General features: G+C 35.9%; 1 protein-coding gene across 1 annotated transcript in view; it reads right to left on the minus strand.

The window, feature by feature from the left end:
• The window catches only part of LOC123642089 (doublecortin domain-containing protein 1-like), a 262128-nt gene that overhangs the window by 217925 nt on the left and 22592 nt on the right, over positions 1–21611 (minus strand). Inside the window, exon 3 of the mRNA XM_045557008.1 lies at positions 15865–16034. Within this exon, the coding sequence (XP_045412964.1) occupies positions 15865–16034 (170 nt within the window). The remainder of the gene's footprint in view (positions 1–15864; positions 16035–21611) is intronic.

The following is a 21611-nucleotide window of genomic DNA, read 5'->3' on the forward strand; positions in this document are numbered from 1 at the left end:
CTCAGACACACTGGGACAGTTGATCCCCCTACCTGGTGTTTAAGCTGGAAGAATAACATTTGGATGAACTATGATATGTGAACAGGTAATCATATGACCAGGGATAATATGTAAATTTATGTAAATACAAAGTTAGGAATATGGAATATGCATAGAGTTTATGGGTATAATAAAAAAAGTTTCAACATATTTGAGAATATTGAGCTGTGTGATGAGCAGGCATAGAGGAGTGTGAGCCTATTCCTATAATTGGGGCTATTTTTTACACAAACCAAATTGGCCTATTTCCAATTGGCTAGTTCCTCACTAGTTCTTATACATAATATAATATAACCTCCACAACATATATACACCCCCAATTATAAATTAACATATGTTCAGTGTTGAAAACTTGGCAGGGACAGCCCTTCCTCCAAATCTTTCACATCCACAAATATCATTCTAATCACAATCATTTCTTTTGGCTTGCCCTCTTTATGATCAAAAATGTGTTAAATGGTCAATTATTTCCTCAAGAATGAAAGGTAGTCACATGTCACAAGGAAAATGGATGTGCATGTGTGTGAGCTGACACAGTGGATCAATGGGAGCTAAAACTATGGGATCCAAATAGTTGTATTTTGTTGGTGGTGGTGCCATCACGTGTCTATCCAAGTCTGCCCTGGACTGAGTACAGTACGTGGGAGAGGAATGGCCTTCCCTACACTCTGAGGATCCACTCAGGTTCAAAACTGTGACAAATAGCATCTTGAAAGGATCACTGGACCCCAGCTCTGGCTAAGGTGGGACCTCCCTCCAGACCACCTAAGCTACTCAGATTTTGACAGCAGTGGTGACTGGTAGCATGAGGCAACAATCATGTCACATTGGCAGTGTTTCTACAGCAGCAGCAATGGAGTCATAAATGGTCACTAAGCTCTTCAACGTGGGGAAAGAGCAGTAAATAGCCAGGGGAAAGATTCACAGATCTCATAAACAGTTCCCAGTTCCCAATAAATAGTTACTTGAAGAGCAAGTTCTCATGTAAAAAAGTGGAATTCCCTACTTAAGAGCAGAATGAAGTGGGTTTTTTTATGAATGCATTTTGTTTACTGTCAAATATTTTTATAAATATACTAATGATTTTAATATAATAACCCATTATTCTACTACCACAAAGTGAAAGTTTTCATTTTTCCATATACCAAAATTTTAATCATATACCTTCAATTCTATACTTTGATTTTTTGACTTAACATTGTTTTATAATCATTATTCATGTTGCTATATGGTCTCTGTAGATTTTACTAAAATGTAATATTTCACCCACCTTTTGCCTTCCTCTACCTAGTCATGCAGAAGTTATCTATTATTTTTGTCAGCCTAGCACATCTTCCCCTTGTTTTCTGGTAACAGCACTTGCATCCTTTGGGGAAACTCTCCATCATCAACCCTTCCCAATGCCACATGATTCTGGTAGGGTTAGGACAATAAATTATATGAGGTTTACCTGGTAAATGGTACAAAGAAATTAAAATGTATGGTGTGACCATATGTTTATTTATTACCTGCTTTTCTCCAGTAATTTATATCTAAAAGGGGGAGAAAGGGTAGTTTTTCATGTTAAAAAGTTGTTATTGGCCCACTATCCAGTCTTCAGCTTTGGTTTGTTTTATCAACATTAATGACAGGTTTTCAATAGTTCTTACACTCTCAAACTCTTCTTTCTTATAACAATTGATGTGTTTCCTAGTTGTTGAGTGCATGAGAGGATAATCACATAATATAGTAAAGCTAACTTGTCCTACATGGGAATTCAACCTATACACTTGGCTTGCTAAATTGATGCTGGAACTGAGGGTGTTGGGATCATTAAGCTTTCAAGGAACAGAGACACACGAGTTTCAGATGATAAGACTTATTACCAGGATACACAAAAAGTTAAGAAAGTAAATAAAACCATTCCAGCAGAGCACAAAGAGAACTGGAAAGCCATTTATAGCTGTCGAGGATATACCAGTGTACTAACAACAACTCTAGTAGACTGCTGTGGTTTTTGACTCAGCAACCTCATATCTCCTGTGTCTACCTGCTCCTCTTCCTACATCATTATTGCTTGACTTACGTCTATCTTCCTCCTCATTACTCATGGTTTCTGCTAACTTCTTCTTTGTGTCTCCCCATTTCCATGCTACATTACTTTCTTCGGCCTTTGTCTGTATGACTTACATTGGAATTCCTCAAAGAGGTTAATTACATCACTACCCAGTACAGGATACCCCTGTTGGGTAGAACTCCCAAGCAAAGCAACCTTACAAGCCACTGGCAAAGCTCCATGTGGGAAAGTACCTATCAGTGGCCCAAACAGCTATGGACAGGACAGCAGGATAAGGTAGAGAGTAGGCAGGGTAACATGGGCTCTCAGATGCCTGTCAAATGAGAAAAACATAAGTGGCAGGGGACTTGCATGGCTTATCAAGTATACTAAGATAAGCAGAAACACTATATATTGGTTGATTAAAAAAGTACTCACTAAAATATACCATACAATTTAAATTTCTACCAGAAGTGTTTAAATTTGACCACTACTAAAATACTGCTCTGATTCTTCACATTATTTTAATATTAGTCATTCATTTCTAATAACAGAGGAACATAAGAATGTAGTACTACAATTGTAGGCCCAGTCTCCAGACCATCTGACTCAACAGTTAGTTGGCAATCTTGGTCCAAAGGGATGTGGGTCAAAAGGTAAGATTGTCCTTCTTAACAATCCTTATGATACCAATCTTCTTTTTTAATTTTTTTATTTCAGCATATTATGGGGGTACAAATGTTTAGGTTACATATATTGCCTTTGCCCCACCTGAGTCAGAGCTTCAAATGCATCCATCCCCCAGATGGTGCGCATCACACACATTAGGTATGAATATACACACCCCTCCTCCCCCCTCCCCGATGAATGTTATTACTACATGTGCACATAAGTGTTGATCAGTTAATACCAAGTTGATGGTGAGTACATGTGGTGCTTGTTTTTCCATTCTTGTGATACTTCACTTAGTAGAATGGGCTCCAGTTGCATCCAGGATAATATAAGAGGTGCTAGATCACCACTGTTTTGGGGGGCTGAGTAGAACTCCATGGTATACATACACCACATTTTATTAATTCACTCATGTATTGATAGGCACTTGGGTTGTTTCCACGTTTGAAATTGTGAATTGTGCTCCTATAAACATACGAATGCAGATGTCTTTTTTATAGAATGTCTCTTTTTCCTTTGGGTAGATGCCCAGTAATGGGATTGCTGGATCAAATGGTAGTTCTACTTTTAGCTCTTTGAGGTATCTCCATATTGTTTTCCACAGAGGTTGTATTAGTTTGTAGTCTCACCAGTGGTGTATGAGTGTTCCTATCTCTCTGAATCCACGTCAACATTTATTGTTTTGGGACTTTTTGATAAAAGCCATTCTCACTGGAGTTAAGTGATATCTCATTGTGGTTTGATTTGCATGTCCCTAATGATTAGAGATGTTGAGCATTTTTTCACGTTTGTTGGCCTTAGTCTGTCTTCTCTTGAGAAGTTTCTGTTCATGTCCTTGCCCACTTTTTAATGGGGTTGTTTGATTTTTTTCTTGCTGATCTTCCTGAGTTCTATATAGATTCTAGTTATCAGCCCTTTATCAGATGTGTAGCATACAAATATTTTCTTAAGGAATTTAACCTAAACAACTGCCAGTATAATAACCTGATCATCATAATACAGGACTTTATTACCCCCTCAAAATCCTTCCATTTATTGCTGAGAATCCCCAAAGTGGTGCATTATAAATTTCTAAAATTACCTCCAAAGTTCCTATAAAAATCTGCTGATAAGAGTCACAGTTATTTCTACTCTCTTCCTCCCCTCACTACCTTACTGCTGTCACTACCTATCACACAAAAAATAAGGTTCATGCCAGGGTACTGCCTCAGCATGTTCCCAAAGATTACAGTGCTTGGGATTCCAGAATAGTCCAGAGGAGGGGTGGTGAAAAGAGATACCTCTCCAACTCTTTCCTATACTAAGTCACCTGAACTCTGAAGCAGCTAAATTTGTGGGTCTCAAAGAGTCTTCCTTGAATAGTTCTATCAGTTTTTGGCCCTTATCTGCCCAATTATAGGGACTCTAACACAGTCCACAAGGCCAGGCAAGAAATAAATGGTATAGCATACCCTTCATATTGATAATAGTCATAAGAATACTAACTGCTAATGCTAACATAGCACTTATTTATGTCAGTCACTATTCTAAGCATTTCATATAACCATTCAAGCCTCACAACAGCCCTATATTATCATTCCCTTTTTATAGTTGAGTGAACAGGACTTGCAGTATTTGGGCTTACATCTATAATTTTACTGTGATGATTAATTTTATGAATCAACTTGACTGGGCCATGGGATGCCCAGATAGTTGATGAAACATTATTTCTGGGTGTGTCTATGAGGGTGTTTCCTGAAGAGATTAGCATTTGAATTGGTGGAGCAAATAAAGCAGATACTCCTCCCCAATACAGGTGGGCATCATCCAATCTGTTGAGGGCCTGAATAGACCAAAAAGACAAAAGGTTGGATTCTTGCTTCCTCTGCCTTATTGCTTCATCTGGGACATCAATCTGCTGCTGCTCTTGGCACTCTTGGTTCTAAGGCCTTCAGACTCAGACTAGAATCTACACCATCAGCCTGCTGGCTCTCAGGCCTTTGAACCACACTACTGGCTTTCCTGGGTCTCCAGCTTACAGTCAGCAAATCATGGGACTTGTCAGCCTCCATAATCAGGTGGGCCAATACTTTATATGTGCAGTATATTATAGTCTATTGGTTCTGTTTCTCTGGAGAACCCTGACTAATACACTTACTATTTGTTTTCTGTTTTTCCTATCTGTGCTATGTTCATTTTCACTTCTTTCTTGTCTTCTTTTAGACTAAAAAATAATTTTTATTATTTCATTTCCCCTTATATTAGATTGCATTCTATACATTGTTTAACTTTATTTTTACTGGTTACACTAGCTATTACAATATGAATCCTTGTCTTACTAAAGTTTAACATAAATTATTAATTTATTATTTTTCAGGCAATGCAAAAACCTTAAAATACATTATATCCATTTATTGTGCTTCCTCGGGCTGGTTAACAATACTTCTTTATTCCCTTTTTCATGAATAGGTACACCTGTCTTTCATGGTTCCTGACTTTATGCAGGGAGCTCACCTCCAAAATTCTGCATTGCTTGAGCTTGAGGTTTTGCATCCTGTCTCCCCTGTGCTTCTTGGGAACTATTAATTACATAAATTTTACATTATAATTTCTTTTAATATTTACATGTTACAGCTGTCTTTTATAAAATTCAGTGAGTTGTATGATAGTTTTGTTCAACTTTGTCTTTCTCAATGATACTGAATTTAGTGCTGTGATCACTTTTATTTATTGGCTCATCTGTAGTCTTATGGACAGGTATAGTTCATTTCCATGTGGATTCCTAAACTGATTGTTCTAGGAAATGGTCTTTTGTGCCAACAAAACAACAACAAAAAAAAAACAACTCATTGTCTCCTCACCTATTGTTGAGACATTCTATTGTTTCTGGAACCTAGGCTAATTTTACAACACAGATTTTCCTTTTAACATTTCTATGTCAGTTTTATCATCTTGTCTATGATGAAGTCTATGATATGTCTCTACTGCAAATTTTTCATTATATCTGTAAATAATGCACATATAAACAGACATCAAATAGTTCCTTCTTCAGTAAGATTTCAATGTTACCCTCATATATAGGAATGCATTTCCTACCTGTGCATCCACAGCTGCCCTGGTAGATTTGATAGCTGAAATCACTATATCGCATTGATTATTCCCTATCACATAAAATGCTAGTCCTTAAATTCTGTGAAATATTTCAATTTATCATTGTAGTATTTACTCTCTTACCATGGTATAAAGGCATTTTCTTTTTTAGCCTGGAACCTAAATTTTTATTATTTTTATTAGTAGTAGCACCTAAATTCCACTGCATTGGATTAATACAAGAACATCAATCACATTACTTCAAAAATACACCTTCTTAAAAAAATATCTATCTGTTTACACACCAACATACTGTCTATTTCTCCATCTATATTAGTTTTTGATGGCTTTAAAACAAATCACCACAAACTTAGTGGCTTAAAATAATACCTATTTATTATCACACTATTTCTGTGGGTTAGGTATCTGGGCAAAGTTTAGCTGGATCCTCTGCTCAGAATCTCACAAGACTGAAATCAAGATGTCAACTGGGGCTACAGTCTCATCTGATGCTCAGGGTCCTCTTCCAAGCTCATTCAGGTTACTGTCAGAATTCAATTCCTGACAGCTGTAGAACTCATAGTGACTATCATCTTTTTTGAGGCCAGCAGTAGTTTAGCTTTCTGGCTTCTCTTCCTATGATCTCTCTCATTTAAAAGTTGATCTGATTAGGTCAGGCAAAACTAGAATAATCTTTTTTTATTCTTTTTTTTTTAATTTCAGCTTATTATGGGGGTACAAAAGTTCAGGTTATATATATTGCCCATGCCTGCCCATCCCCCCGAGTCTGAGCTTCAAATGTGTCCATTCCCTAGACAGTGAACATCGCACTCATCATGTAGGTACACACCCATCCCTGCCCCCCAGCCCCTATCCCTCCCCAGTCAGAACTTCAAGCATGTCCATTCCCCAGACAGTGCGCATCGCGCTCATCAAGTAGGTATACACCCATTCCCTCCCCCCATCCCCCACCTCTGTCCAATACCCAATTGGTGTTATTCCCAAATGTGCACTTAGGTGATGATCAGGGAAACCAGTTTGCTGGTGAGTAAATGTGGTGTTTATTTTTCCATTCTTGGTATACTTCACTTAATAGAATGGGTTCCAACTCTCTCCAGGAGAACCAAAGAGGTGTCGTATCACTGTTATTTCTTATAGCTGAGTAGTACTCCATGGTATACATATACTACATTTTACTAATCCACTCATGAATTGATGGGCATTTGGGTTGTTTCCACATCTTTGCAATTGTGAATTGTGCTGCTATAAACATTCGGGCGCAGGTGTCTTTTTTATAGAATGACTTTTGTTCTTTTGGGTAGATGCCCAATAATGGGATTGCTGGATCGAATGGTAGGTCTACTTGAATCTGTTTAAAGTATCTCCATATTGCTTTCCACAGGGGCTGTATTAATTTACAGTCCCACCAGCAGTGTATGAGTGTTCCTGTCTCTCTGCATCCATGCCAACATGTGTTGTTTTGGGACTTTTTGATAAAGGCCATTCTCACTGGAGTTAAGTGATATCTCATTGTGGTTTTGATTCGCATTTCCCTGATGATTAGAGATGTTGAACATTTTTTCATATGTTTGTTAGCCATTCTTATATCTTCTTTTGAAAAATTTCTATTCATGTCCTTTGCCCACTTTTTGATAGGGTTGTTAAAATATCTATACTGCCCAAAGTGATCTACAGATTCAATGCAATCCCTATTAAATTACCAACATCATTTTTCACAGATATAGAAAAAATAATTTTACACTTTGTATGGAACCAGAGAAGACCCCATTTAACAAAAGCAATTTTAAGCAACAAAAACAAAATGGGAGGTATTAATTTGCCAGACTTCAAACTATACTACAAGGCTATGATTATTAAAACTGCTTGGTATTGGCACAAGTGCAGGGACACAGACCAGTGGAACAGAGCAGAAAATCCAAATATAAAACCATCCTCATATAGCCATCTAATCTTCGACAAAGCAGACAAAAACATACTCTGGGGAAAAGATTCCTTACTCAATAAATGGTGCTGGGAAAACTGGATAGCCACATGTACAAGACTAAATAAAAATCAAATCACGGTGGATAACAGACTTAAACCTTAGGTGTGAAACTATTAGAATTCTAGAAGAAAATGTAGGAAAGACTCTTACAGACATTGGTCTAGGCAAAGAATTTATGAAGAAGTCCCCTAAGACAATCACAGCAACAACAAAAATAAATAAATGGGACCTGATTAAATTAAAAAGCTTCTGCACAGCCAAAGAAACAGTCACGAGAGTAAACAGACAACCTACAGAATGGGAAAAAATTTTTGCATACTACACATCAGATAAAGGACTGATAACAAGAATCTATTTAGAACTCAGGAAAATCAGTAAGAAAAAATCGAACGGCTCTATCAAAAAGAATAATCTCTCTTTTGATTAGCTTAAAGATAATTGATTACATGAGTTAACTACATCTGTAAAAATCTCTTCTCCTTTGCCACATAATACAGTCTAAACATGGGGAGGATAGCCCATTATATTCACAGGTCTTGCCCACACTACAGAATAGGGAATTATACAGGGCATGTATACCAGGTGATGAGGATCTTGGAAGCTATATTAAAATTCTGCCTTCCACACTACCTATAAAATAATCCAGTTTTAAATATCCATATTTATACCAAATTTAGATTCAGATATTTTGTTTTCTAGAAAATGCAAATGCAATTACTTAAGATTAAATTTTATCATTATTCAATTCCGAGAATATTAAAAAGAGTGTGCCCAGGTTCTGATGCCAAATTCAAAGAGAAACTTGAAAAAATGCTTTGAGAAGTGGCAATATTATTAGAATAAATTACTCCTTGAATTGGATATTTTAAGGGGAAGAGGCATTAACTTGGATGTAAATTTTCTATATATTTTCAAAAATGTCAGCTACATTATTTCTGAATTACAGTTTGTGGTCAGTTATCAGAAAAATATTACCTCTTTTAGCAATATGAAGCATTCTTTAGGAATTAGGTCTTAAAAGAACAAATATGGTCACATATGTCTCTATGTATATAAAATACATAAATATTTAAGGAATTTATATGTGCTTAGAAGAAGATGAAATAAAACATGTCAAAATTTAACCTTAAAACAGCATTGATAAAAACTCATTTAATTTAAAAGTATAAAAATTTAGGTAAATTAATCTTTTAAACAATTTCTACATAGAATACAGTAGACATGATAAATTATAGAATTACAAAGCTGAAAAACGTGAAGAGTTTAACTAAGCTTTCTTACTTTTCGTAAATAGTACTATATCTCATCTACATTTGACTTTTATTATATTCAAAAACATTATCTGGGATAGATCTTATACATTGTGGAATTATAACTCCCTTGATATTTCAGTATAGTATTTAATTACACTTACTCTGAGATTGTCACTAAATCTAATTTACAATTTTTACTTCACAAAGCAACAAATAAGTAAAGATGTGAGGTCTAAAAATATGAGAATATATGCTTAGGAAGGAGTACAGAAAAAACAGATAAATAGATCATGATAAGAATTAAGGCGATGACTCTAGTTTTGACACAGCAATTTTTCTTTCCATTTCCTCTATTGAAATGGCATTAGTGAACCTTAGTAGCTTTTTATAGCAATTTGAGGAAAACTCCTAATAAAGTCATAATTCTTGGTCTCATCTCAAGGATTTCTACCCAGTGGTGGTACTCATTGTCCCCCTGTAATATTCCTCAGCTATAACTGCACCACATTGCCTCCCACAGTTCTTATCTGTATGCCTTCTAACCAAAGGTGTTCACTCAGCTAATCTCTACCCATTACTTTACTTCTTTCAAGAAGTGTTTAATAAGGCCGGGCACAGTGGCTCACGCCTGTAATCCTAGCACTCTGGGAGGCCAAGGCGGGCGGATCGTTTGAGCTCAGGAGTTCGAGACCAGCCTGAGCAAGAGTGAGACCCCGTCTCTACTAAAAAAATAGAAAGAAATTATATGGACAACTAAAAATACATATACATATAAAGTTAGCAGGGCATGGTGGTGCATGTCTATAGTCCCAGCTACTTGGGAGGCTAAGACAGTAGGATCACTTGAGCTCAGGAGTTTGAGGTTGCTGTGAGCGAGGTTGATGCTATGGCACTCTAGCCTGGGCAACAGAGACTCTTGTCTCAAAAAAAAAAAAAAGTGTTTAATAATGTCAACCTGAATTCAAAAATTAGATTTTCTAGAACCCTTTCCATAATAACATTGTCAGATATCATTAAGAGAAAAATGTTAAGCAAATAGTTACACATATAAATCTACAATTACTGATTATGATTAACTGTGAAGGAAAAATCCTGGTTACTATAGGGAGAAATTCAGGAGTTAGGGTCATAGAGAAAGCCTCATCAAAGCTGTTCAAGCTGATAAGACACATGAGAGGAATTAACCCCACCAGATCCTAGTCATTCCTTATTCCAAATCATTCCCCCAGGTCCTGTAAATAAATTGATGTACTTTTTTGCATATTGCTATGTTTGCTTTGTTGTTTATGTGATTTCAGATGATTTCATGTCCCATTCTGTAAGAGTAAGATTCTAATTTTATATCTTTTTCATTTCCACAGGAACTCAAACAGTGATTGATACGTAGGAATTATTTTTTGATAATTATGACATTGTACAAAAATGTGTCAAAAAATGTCATTGACAAGAAACAAATACAATTTAAGAAATAAAATATAATAAAGCAGAAGCCAAGAATTATGTCAGGCAATGTTGATTATTTAATAGTCATCCCCCTATTTTTCCTTAAATAAAAAGCCTCAGTTACTTTTGAGAATTCATCCTCTTTAATCTGGCCATGGAAAGTATCCTCTGATCAGCTCCAGTGGGCACATCCTTAATGGTCTAAAGCCATTTCCTTTGCCCCTGACAGGTTAAGTGATACAATTTTGGCAAATGAGATATAAGAAGTCTTCCGGGAAAAGGTTTTTTTACCCTAATAAAAAAGAGATATAACTGATTAAACATCCATCTTTAGTCGGACATTGCTGAGTGAACATGTGATGAGCCAGCCAGCTTGCAAGCGAGGGGGGCCAAGTCAAAGGATCTAGCCAGTATTTTGAGGATGGAAGACAGAAAGACACTATGAGCCAGACTCTTTGATAACACTGTTGAACCACTGAATTTAACCCTAGAATTACTGTATCTCTGAAGTTCTTCTTATGTGACATAATAAATATTCCTCATTTTTCAAGTCACTTTCAGTTAAATTTTCTGTTACTTTCCACTTATATTGGCCCAACTTATACAATAAGCCTTCTACTACCTTCATAGAGAAAACTGCATTAATTGCAATGGACACTTAATGTAAAGTGATTAATAATCTGAATTACCTTTGTTTTATTTTTAGCTTTATTAAAAACCCGTATGAATATTGAATCAATTTCATGATGGGTTAAAATATAAACTATCTGGTATTTTCTAAAAATTCTGCTTTTACTTAATCAGGAATGTTTCACTAGAAATTTCAGCAGAAGCATAAAATAACAGAGTTTTTATTTTCCCTCTTTTTGAAACACAAAGCATCCTTGGTAAGATTTCTATGGCACAAATCTGCATGTGGCTAATAATTCTATTCATAAGTAGGAAGTGTGGCTACTTTGACAGACCACGGCTCAATAACAAACACATAGGTCTAAGTTATCACACAGTTTGGATGTGAATTCAACAGCAGGATAATGACAGTCGCCAAGGACTTGTACTTGCTGTCGCTTCATACTAGTGTTGCCTGTCAAAATGTCTCTTTTTCTTATACAGAAACCATAGAATTTTTATGGATAGCAATTACTTACAATATAAAATGAAGTACATCAAATCTAACAACCACTCTTTAGCCCTTCATTATTTGGTAGTCTCTTTGTTAAATGTAGTCAACCATTTTCATCTAAATTATTTATTTATACTGTATATTTGACAAGCACGTATTTCTTGCTTTATATTCTTATGGCATTTAAGCCTTCCTGAAAAGTTATGGTTTTTAAAAATATTATTTGTACAACTTATCTTTATCATATTACTATTTTAATGGTAATTAAGCTCTCTAATTTGAATATATACAAATAAAATATAAACATAAAGGAAGATAACCATAAGTATGTTTAATAATAATTCACCAGTTTAAAATACTAGAAAGCAACCAATAAAAGCAACCAACTATGTTTGGTGAGTGTTAACTTTTGTAAAATCTCTGGAGTACAAAAAGTGCAAAGATTTCATTAAACTTCATCCTGCCCTTTCCTCAACTTGCTTAAACAAATAACTTCCAAAATACAAATAACTTTCTACAATTGCTAGATTCTCTAATAAAATGTAATTTAAACATCATAAAAAGTGACTAATAACACTGTTTGAGTTTGGCCTAAAAATGTTGGTAATGGTTTTCCAATTGCAGAACAATGCCAGGTTATTTTGTGACACATCAAATATTTACTTGCAACTCAATGACTGAATAATAACCAATGTATTAATATTATGTTCAAACTACATATATGCCACATAGAAGATATTCAATAAGTGTCTATTATATAAAATGTGTTTACTTCTTACTTTTACTTGTAAAAGAAGGAAATTCTAAACAAGAAGAATAATTTCTAAGATTCATAAGTACCCATTTGAGTATAGGATCAGGGGCATAAATCATTCCACTGAAATGGGGAAAAATAATTTTGCTTGTGTAAAACTACAAGAGAATAAAAATAAGGCACATCTTCAATCTAAAATTGGGGGTGGTTATAAATATTATATACAACTTTTCCAGGAGGAATTTAAATTTTCAGAAAGAAATAATGATTTAGTCTTAACTTTTTTTTAAAGGAAATAATATAATAATGTTTAGGTCTGTGGAGATATTTTTTAAAGACTTGAAGAAAAAAGTCTGGAAAAAAATTATGAATTGGAGAAAGTGAAATCTGTTGTGCAACAAGGTCTAAAACAGTAAAGTGTTGCTTTCCTTCATTCACTATTGCTGCCTCCCTCTAACTCCCTTCTGCCACTCATTCCATGGTAAGAATCAAAGCTCATCTTTGGAATGATGAAGTTACTAGACTTAAAATGTCCCTAGAAAAGGCAATATATCCAAATGTTTATATTTCAAAAAGGATCTAAAACTCTTTGCAAGTAAAAATATCCGAGATAAGTTTTGACATAAAAAAGTGACTGAATAGAGTAGGTGCTGTTAGTATTCTTGAAAGCAAGATTTGCCTGTGAAAAAAACTGCGTAGATAATCTACAACAAAAAACTGCTGGCATTCACTTTTTAAAAACGGATTTGTCTTCATTTAATGTACTAAAAGTAATTTGCCTCCTCAGGGAACTGTAAGAGTTGGTGATACCCTGAGCTGCCAGCAGGATAAAAAATACTGTTAACTTTCCATTATAAAAATCATGAAATTATATTCCTTAGATGATCATTGTCACTAAAAAAATATTTTATATGTGGGATAGAAAGAGATATTAATTGTTTACATTATTTTGAAATGCAATGATAATTTGGAATTTTCCACTTCAGTATTTGGAGGTACCTTCTATGGACATGGTGAAAACGCCCCTGGATATCTGTTACTAGTAAATAATTGGTTGTGCTATCCGTGGCTCAAAGGCCGATGCCCTGTTCTGGGTCACCTGGGAATATATCAGAATACAGCTGGGTATGAAAGGTTTCCTGCTGTGTTGCTTTCCTGGAAGTAGCCACAGGAATGAATGAGGTTAGAGGGGTGGGGAACCTGTGGACTTCTGATTTCAAGATTCTTCTTTTTAAGCACCAAAGGAGGCAAGAAAAGCTTCATCTTTCTCTGCTGCACCCCTTTTAATAAAAGGATTTGTTCTGCAAAATTTAGATTCAGTCAAAAGGCTGCAATTAAGGACCGAGAAGGCCACATTTCACCTTAAGGACGCAGGTTCCCACACCCGCAAGTGGCACAATATGATGAATACATTTACAATATTGGTGTTAGTTTTCTTGTGGGAGTGGCATCCTGGTACAGTAGTTTTCACTCTGTTACAAGCAAATGTAGCATGAAGTGACAACAGGGGAAACACATGGAAAGAACATAAGAAAGAGAGAAAAGCAGTACAAATAATATAAATATAACAAAAGTTAAACAAATAGCATCAGGTAATAATGTGAAAATAAAGTGACTGGTAATTGTATGGCTATTTTGAGTGTACTTTATATATGTGGGCATATTTTGTAAAAAGTTTAATGTGTTAATTAGTGAAGAAAAGCACCATCTCTGTGATATAAGTAAAGGAAAAACAAATTGACTATATTTTAACAATTATTTCTCACAAAAAGACCACAAAGATGGTAAAAGAAAGGTGGCAAGGAAAACAAGAATGAAACAAGAGAAGTTTTAACCTCAATCAGGGGGAAAAATGTCTTTACTCATAGAGAAAATTGCCTCTCTCTGATAATCATATTAATACCAATGAATCTTAGATTAACACTAGCCTTTATGAACTTGACCCCTTTCAGGTTGAAACTCATCATTTTCTTTTTCATGAAGGTAAAAGACCTTTGGGCATTGTCTACAAATTTCCATTCAATTGCCAAGAAAAGGATTACTTCATTTTCTAGGTACATCATAATCAAAGCTGATGGTAACAGGCAGTAGTGACAGAAAAGAAGTTAGGATTCAAACAAAGAAACAGAAGCAGCACACTGAAACAAAAACTATAAAAAAACAGGCTGTAGGAAAGTGTCACATGAGAAGAAAGACTGACATATAATAAAAAAGACAAATAAAGCCAGAGTTAAAGAGACTCAGAATCAAAGAACAAAAAAAGAGAAAAGCAGAAACTGAACAAATGAAAGTACATTTAGCTCTACCAGAAAAAAATAGCTAAAAATACACATGAAAAAGTTATAATAAAAAGTAAATGGAATACCATTTTGAAGTAGGAAATTAAAAAAAAATAAATTCCAAAGGCAGTAAAAGTATGTGCAAATACATACTATATTAGAATTGGCACTTATATAAGGGAATACCTTAAAATCCTATTTAGAAACATTTTCATTATCTTATTAGGAAGAACACTAATATGAGTAAATTATGTCCCTACAATATAACATGCAGAGTACTCATTTAAAAAAAATTATCTAGCCATGTAGTTAGTACACTGTGTAAAGGATCTCATACACTGCTAATATATACATATAACTGGGAAGAATAAGGCAAAAAAAAGATTAGCTGAAAGTTTAAGTTCACTTTCATCTTAACACACATACACTCAAAAAAAGCTAACACTCAAACTGTTCTAGGAAATAAGTATGACCTAGCACTTCCATAAGGAGATTAACATAACCTCTAATTTATGAATAATTTCTGTGGTGCTCTTATAGTCTCAGTTTTCTCGCTAACATAAAGACTATGGCATCACATTTAGCCAGCCAAGAGTTTATCAACATCTGACATACACCTTTTAGTTCTTTCACTTTCTACCATAGAAAAAACACAGGAAAAATACCCTTGTGCCCTCTGCTTTATACTTCTGATAAAGGGCTGTGGAGTTGGATCCATTTGGGTTCAAACTCCACCTTCTCTACATATTAGCTGTGTGAGTTTAGTCAAGTTAATAATCATCTCTAGGTCTTTGTTCCATCATAGGTAAAATGGAGATGTTTAGAAGACCATCTGCTTCATATTCCTCCCAGGGTTGTTTTGAGAACAAAATTAATATGATGCACGTTAAGTACTAAGCATGGTGACTGGCACATAGTAAATATTACCTGCTATTATTATTATTATCCTACCTGTTCAAGTCAGACCCAAGGGATAATTTATGTTTATTGCACCATCTTTTTTTCTTCCCATAAAGTAGGAAAAATTGAAGGGCTCTACTCCAGGCAACAATCTTTGTAGCTCATAACATCTCCAAGTTATTATTTACATCATCACCACAAAATACTGAATGAACTTTTACATAGACAACTTTCTATAAGCATGTTTTCCCCCTTCAGAATTCAGTTTAAGCTGCTGAAATAAGATTCTTACCTTGGTAAATCATTCAAAACATAATTGTAAATTGGGTCCACAGTATTCCCATCCAAGGTACCTTCAGGGTTGCTTTGCTGTGATACCTCCATTACTTTCGTCAAGGGGGATAAAGAAGACTGAGACAGTGCTTCTCTGTGATCTTCTGCTTCTATTTTTGCCATTTTCATCTATGAATGATAAAGAATGTTATTTAATTTAAAATGTAAAATCCTAGTGGGTTACAAATGGAGGTAGGACATTAATCATGATTTACTTGTCATCATGTTCTAGACCACACAGCAATTACTAAATGTGAAATTCCATTAGAAATTAACAGAGATGAGAACCTAAAGGAAGAAAAAATATGAATCTAAGTCTATAATTGGTATCATCCTGTTTAAGAAAGAAGAAATGCTAATTTGTTACAAAATATTTTAATTTTTGCTGTTTGCTACAACACCACTTATATAAGCAAATTTACATGGGAAATATGTTACTGAAAAAGCACAACACTTCTTTTTTTTTTGGTCTGTCGTTTGTCATCCCTTCTCTTTTGGAACTTACCTTCCTCCAGATTCTGATGGGACTGTCAATTATGTAGCCTTGACTTCCAGACAGGGAAATGAGTGTCCCCAAGGCATGTCAATCAAAGTGCCCTATTCCCAGACACAAAGACTGGTAAATCGGAGTTCTGATGAAGAAGAGAAAGTAGTGCTCTATTTTCTGGCATGGCTAGCTTGAAGAAGACTATAAACCTCCATCATTAAGAATGAGGCCAAAAGAGATGAAAGCAGACACAAGACACAGAAAATAAGATTCTTGATGATGACATTTCAATCCCTGAAACCAACTATTAAAAACAACCACATCTCTCGAGTTTCCTAGGTATACGATCCAACCAACAGTTCCCTTTTTTTTGCTTAAGCTACACTTTGAACTAAGATTCTCTTATTTGCAACATAGAAATCTTGAATAATACATACAGACAACCTAAAATTTCTAAAGACCAAACCAATATGCCCATAAGAAATAATGTCAAAGCATGTTGTCAATAGGACCCTTTCCAGGGTGTAATCATGCACTCACATGCTAAAATAGCTACAAGGTCTCATCATTGATGTAACCCACTAAAACAACAAGGAGGAATCCCAAGATAAGATGACATACCAGGACTAAGGACAAGACACTACTTTTAAAGTAATAAAAATATTACTTTTACCTTTTTTCTGTTGTTCTGAAATAAAAGCATTCATTTATTCACAAATTACTTATTGATTACCTACAATTGTATCTAGCACTGTTTTAGGCACTTAGAATGCTTCAGTGAACAAAGAAGAAAAAGATTGTGCCCTGTGCAACTTAAATTTTAGAGGGAACAGATAATAAACAATAAACAAGTAAATTGTATAGATGTTAAAAGGTGATAAATGCTATGGGGAAAAAATGATGAGGGAAAGGTAGATTGGGAGTGTCAAGGTGGAGGGAATTACAACTTTAAGTAGGGTTCTCAACATAGACCTCATTGAGGTTGTAGCAACTGGGCAAAGACTTGGAAAAGGAAAGGGAGTTAGCCATGTAGATATCCAGGGAGGCAGATATCCGGAAGACCCTAAGATGGAATGTATCTGGCAAGTGTGAAGAAGAGCAAAAGGAAATGAATTGATTATCAAGGGGGAATGTAGTTGGGATGAGGTTAGAAAGGCAATGGAGGAGATGAAGAAAACACAGGGCTCTGTGGGACACTGTTAGGCTTTGAAAGACATAGAAAGCCCTTGGAATGTTTGGAGAAAGAAGCAATATGATTTTTTTAAAAGATAATTTTGGCTACTTTCTTAAGAATGCATCAAATGCCTGCAATGCAATGTTCTGATTTGTCCATGTATTATTTTCTAATACTTGCATAAATTGTAGCAGAGACTGCCAACTGTCTGCCAATATATATTCCTTCCTTCTTCTACAAGACTAGAATCCTTGATTTTTAACTGAGGCATATGGCTGCCAAAAATAAAGACTACATTTCCTAGTATTTCTTGTAGTTGAGTAGGACCACATGAACATGTCCTGGCCAATGGCATATTAGTGGAAATGATCCATAAAAGTGAGTCTGCCCTTCTTTTTCCTTCTTTCTGCTACCTAGAATGAAGAAAATGGCTAGCTCTGGATTGGTCATCTTTAACTTTGATATGATGCTGAGGAAGAAAGCCAGGACCCAGGGAGGATAGGAGTTTGAATTTCTGACATGGAGTATCATACCAACCCTGGACTACTTGCTTCTATAGACTTTCACATGAGAAATAAACTTTTAGCTTGTTCAAAACAGTATTAATTTGGGTCCTTGTTATATGTAGTTAAAACTAGTCCTGAAACACCTGACACTCTCTTGAACTAAGTTGCTTTCATGAACCTAAAATATGTGGTATTGACTTAGAGTAGGGATAAGGGGAGAACACTAGGATGGCTTGGAATCTAAATTTAACTCAGAGTCCAGTAGTTTGGGGCTTTGGGCCTTTCAGGGTTGAAAATTTCAACTATTTCTGTATCCCAAACTAAAACCGTATACCATGGAGTATTACTCAGCTATAAGAAATAACGGTGACATGGCATCTCTTTTGTTCTCTTGGAGAGAGTTGGAACCCATTCTATTAAGTGAAGTATCCCAAGAATGGAAAAATAAGCACCACATGTACTCACCAGCAAATTGGTTTCCCTGATCATCACCTAAATGCACATTTAGGAATAACACCAATTGGGTATCGGACAGAGGAGGGGGGTGGGGGGAGGGGATGGGTGTATACCTACATGATGAGTGCGATGTGCACTATCTGGGGAATGGACACGCTTGAAGCTCAGACTCAGGGGGATGGGGGGGCATGGGCAATATATATAACCTGAACTTTTGTACCCCCATAATAAGCTGAAATTAAAAAAAAGAAGCACACTAAAGTAGTAGCTATAGAAGAAAAGACTGTGACTCTAAGCTTTTTTTAAGTACTTTCCTCTAAGAATTCTTTTTTTTTTTTGAGAGCTAAATAAAATCCTTTTTATTAAGCCAATGGCTGTGTCAATTTATCTTTCTCACACAATAAAACCAGCCCAGCTGTCAAAGATCAGATTAAGGTTGCTGCCTTCCCACCCAACATTATTGTATTAGAAGACCTCAAAGGAATCATCTTTATGTTGAGGCATAGTCAGGGAATTTAAAAAAAGGAGTCACCATGCCAAACTGAGTCCGTCCCAGGCAAATCAAGATGTATGGTCAGCTACCTGTATGTCAATAGCTTCCTTTTTACATGAGAAAGTACTACTCTATATCGCTATAGTTGCATACAGATGCACAGGACCTACCAAAGATTTATTTTATTGTTTGCTACTTTTTAAAGAAGATACCAAGAGGTCTCTGTTTTTGTCTTGAAGTGAAGATATTTACTCTTCAAGGAAGAATGAAAGGCATTTTCTCCTCACTAGCTCTATTCCCAACGGTGAGCAGGCTTTCCTATTTCAGAAGTCTGGTTTTTCTTTACTCAGAGATGATACATGGGCCTTTTTGCATTTTCAAAATCTGGGCCTAATAGGCCTTTAAGTTACATTCTGAATTTCCTAGGATTATAAAAAAAGGTTAACAAGAATTGGTCTGCAGTAGACAACTCTACCTCAGCACAAGTACTCTGGGGCAGTGAGATCTTAGAGAAAAATGGCTATGTGGGGTGTATGTGTGTTTGTAAGAGAAAAGGAAAGGGGGGGTGGGGAGGAAGAGAGAGAGAAAGGTAGATTTGAAAGACCAGGCAATGCGAGCTGTGATCTGGGGAACCCAGTGAAGGGTACTCTAACTGAGTATAGCACTGAAGAAATTGAATTATCCTCCATGATGGTTAATTTTACGTGCCAACTTGGCTGGGCCATGGTGACCAGATATTTGATCTGGGTGTTACTTGTGAAGGTGTTTTTTTGGATGAGATCAACATTTAAATGGATGGGTGGACTTTGAATAAAGCAGTTTACCCTCCATCATCTGGGTAGGCCTCATCCAATCAATTAAAGGTTAATGGTACAAAGACTGAACTCTCCTGAGTGAGAAGGAATTCCGCCAGCAGACGATCTTTGGAGTTGAACTGCAACTCTTCCCTAAGTCTCTCACCTGTCAGCCTACCCTGTCAGATTTTGGACTCACTTAGCCTCCACAGTCCCTTAATCTGATTCTTAAATCAATCTCTCTCTCTCTCCCCACACATACACACATACACCACACACACACACAAATATATATACTGTCATGCATCACTTAATGACAGGAATACATTCTGAGAAATGTGCCATTAGGAGATTTCATAGTGTGAACATGATAGAGTATCCATAGATAAACCCAGATAGTTTAGCCTACTACACACCTACCAGGGGTGGGGAATCTACAGTCTTCGGGCCATATGTGGCCTTCTGGATCTGTGAGTGCAGCCTTTTGATTGAATCGAAATTGTACAGAATAAAGGGATTTGTTCTGTGAAGTTTGGATTCGGTCAAGGAGGTGAACTTGGGGATTCAGAAGGCCACATGTGGCCCTGAGGCCTCAGGTTACCCACCTCTGGTAGGCTACAAACCTGTACAGCATTTTACTGTAATGAATACTACAGGCAATTGTAACACAATCATAAGACACATATCTAAACATAGAAAAAGTAATGCACTATGCTACAATGTTACAACGGCTATGACATCACTAGGTGACAGAAATTTTTAACTCCATTATAATCTTATGGGACCACCATTGTATATGTGGACCATCACTATCTGAAACATTGTTATGCAATCCATCACACACATACACACACATTCTTTTGGTTCTGCTTCTCTGGAGAACCCTAACTTAACCTCTTTGAGAGACCATGCCAGCTGCAAGGCTGAGTTGCAATTGGAGCTAGACTGTCCTGCAGCAAGGAATAATAAAGCCAGTCCGATGATGCATGCAATGGAAACAATAGTGGTGATATAGTTCAGCAAGAAGCTATGGCAACAGCAGCACCACCAATAACACCAGCAGCACCAACAGACAAACTGAACGATGTCGGGGCTCTTCCTCATTTGGGAGAGGGCAGCTGAAGGACTTCCTTGTTGAACCACAATTAACCCCTAAGGTTCTTAGATAATCTATAGGAAATAGGAAGTTTAAAGAATATAATGCTATACTTGCTGGCAATTAAGCATATGAAAAAATAAAAGAAATATAACTTATAGCCATAAGTATTATGGACAAATTCACATATATGGTACATAAGAGAATGATCATGTGTTTTTCTGCCACTTTCTAGCTATGTGACCTTGAGCATCACAATCTTTCTGAGCCTCAGTCTTCTCATCTGCAAATCAGGGTTATTCACATGATTATTAGAATTAAATAAAATGGTGACAATGAAAGCATTTGGCATAGTGCTTAGCACATGGTAAACATTCAATAAATGTTAGGTGAATCTGAATCTATATCAAATAAGAAAAGGTATTCCTCTTTACACAGTTTAATAAAAGAAATTTTAATATTAAATAAGGGTGTTCTGCCCAGAACTCCTCTGGTATTTCCATTGGAGACTAAAGGACTGTTGGCCTTCATACGCCTCCTGCCTCTTTAAGATTCTCACAATAGGAGAGCTACGGTTCTCTTCTAAGGCATCCTTAACAACCATAGATTACTGAATTCTTTCATAGGTTGAGTCTTTCCTAATTAGGGAATGCTTAAAAGTGAAAATCCAGCTGTGTATAGCAAGGCAAAATTATATGAT

The sequence above is a fragment of the Lemur catta genome, chromosome 7 (genome assembly GCF_020740605.2).
Source record: "Lemur catta isolate mLemCat1 chromosome 7, mLemCat1.pri, whole genome shotgun sequence".
NCBI lineage: Eukaryota > Metazoa > Chordata > Mammalia > Primates > Lemuridae > Lemur > Lemur catta.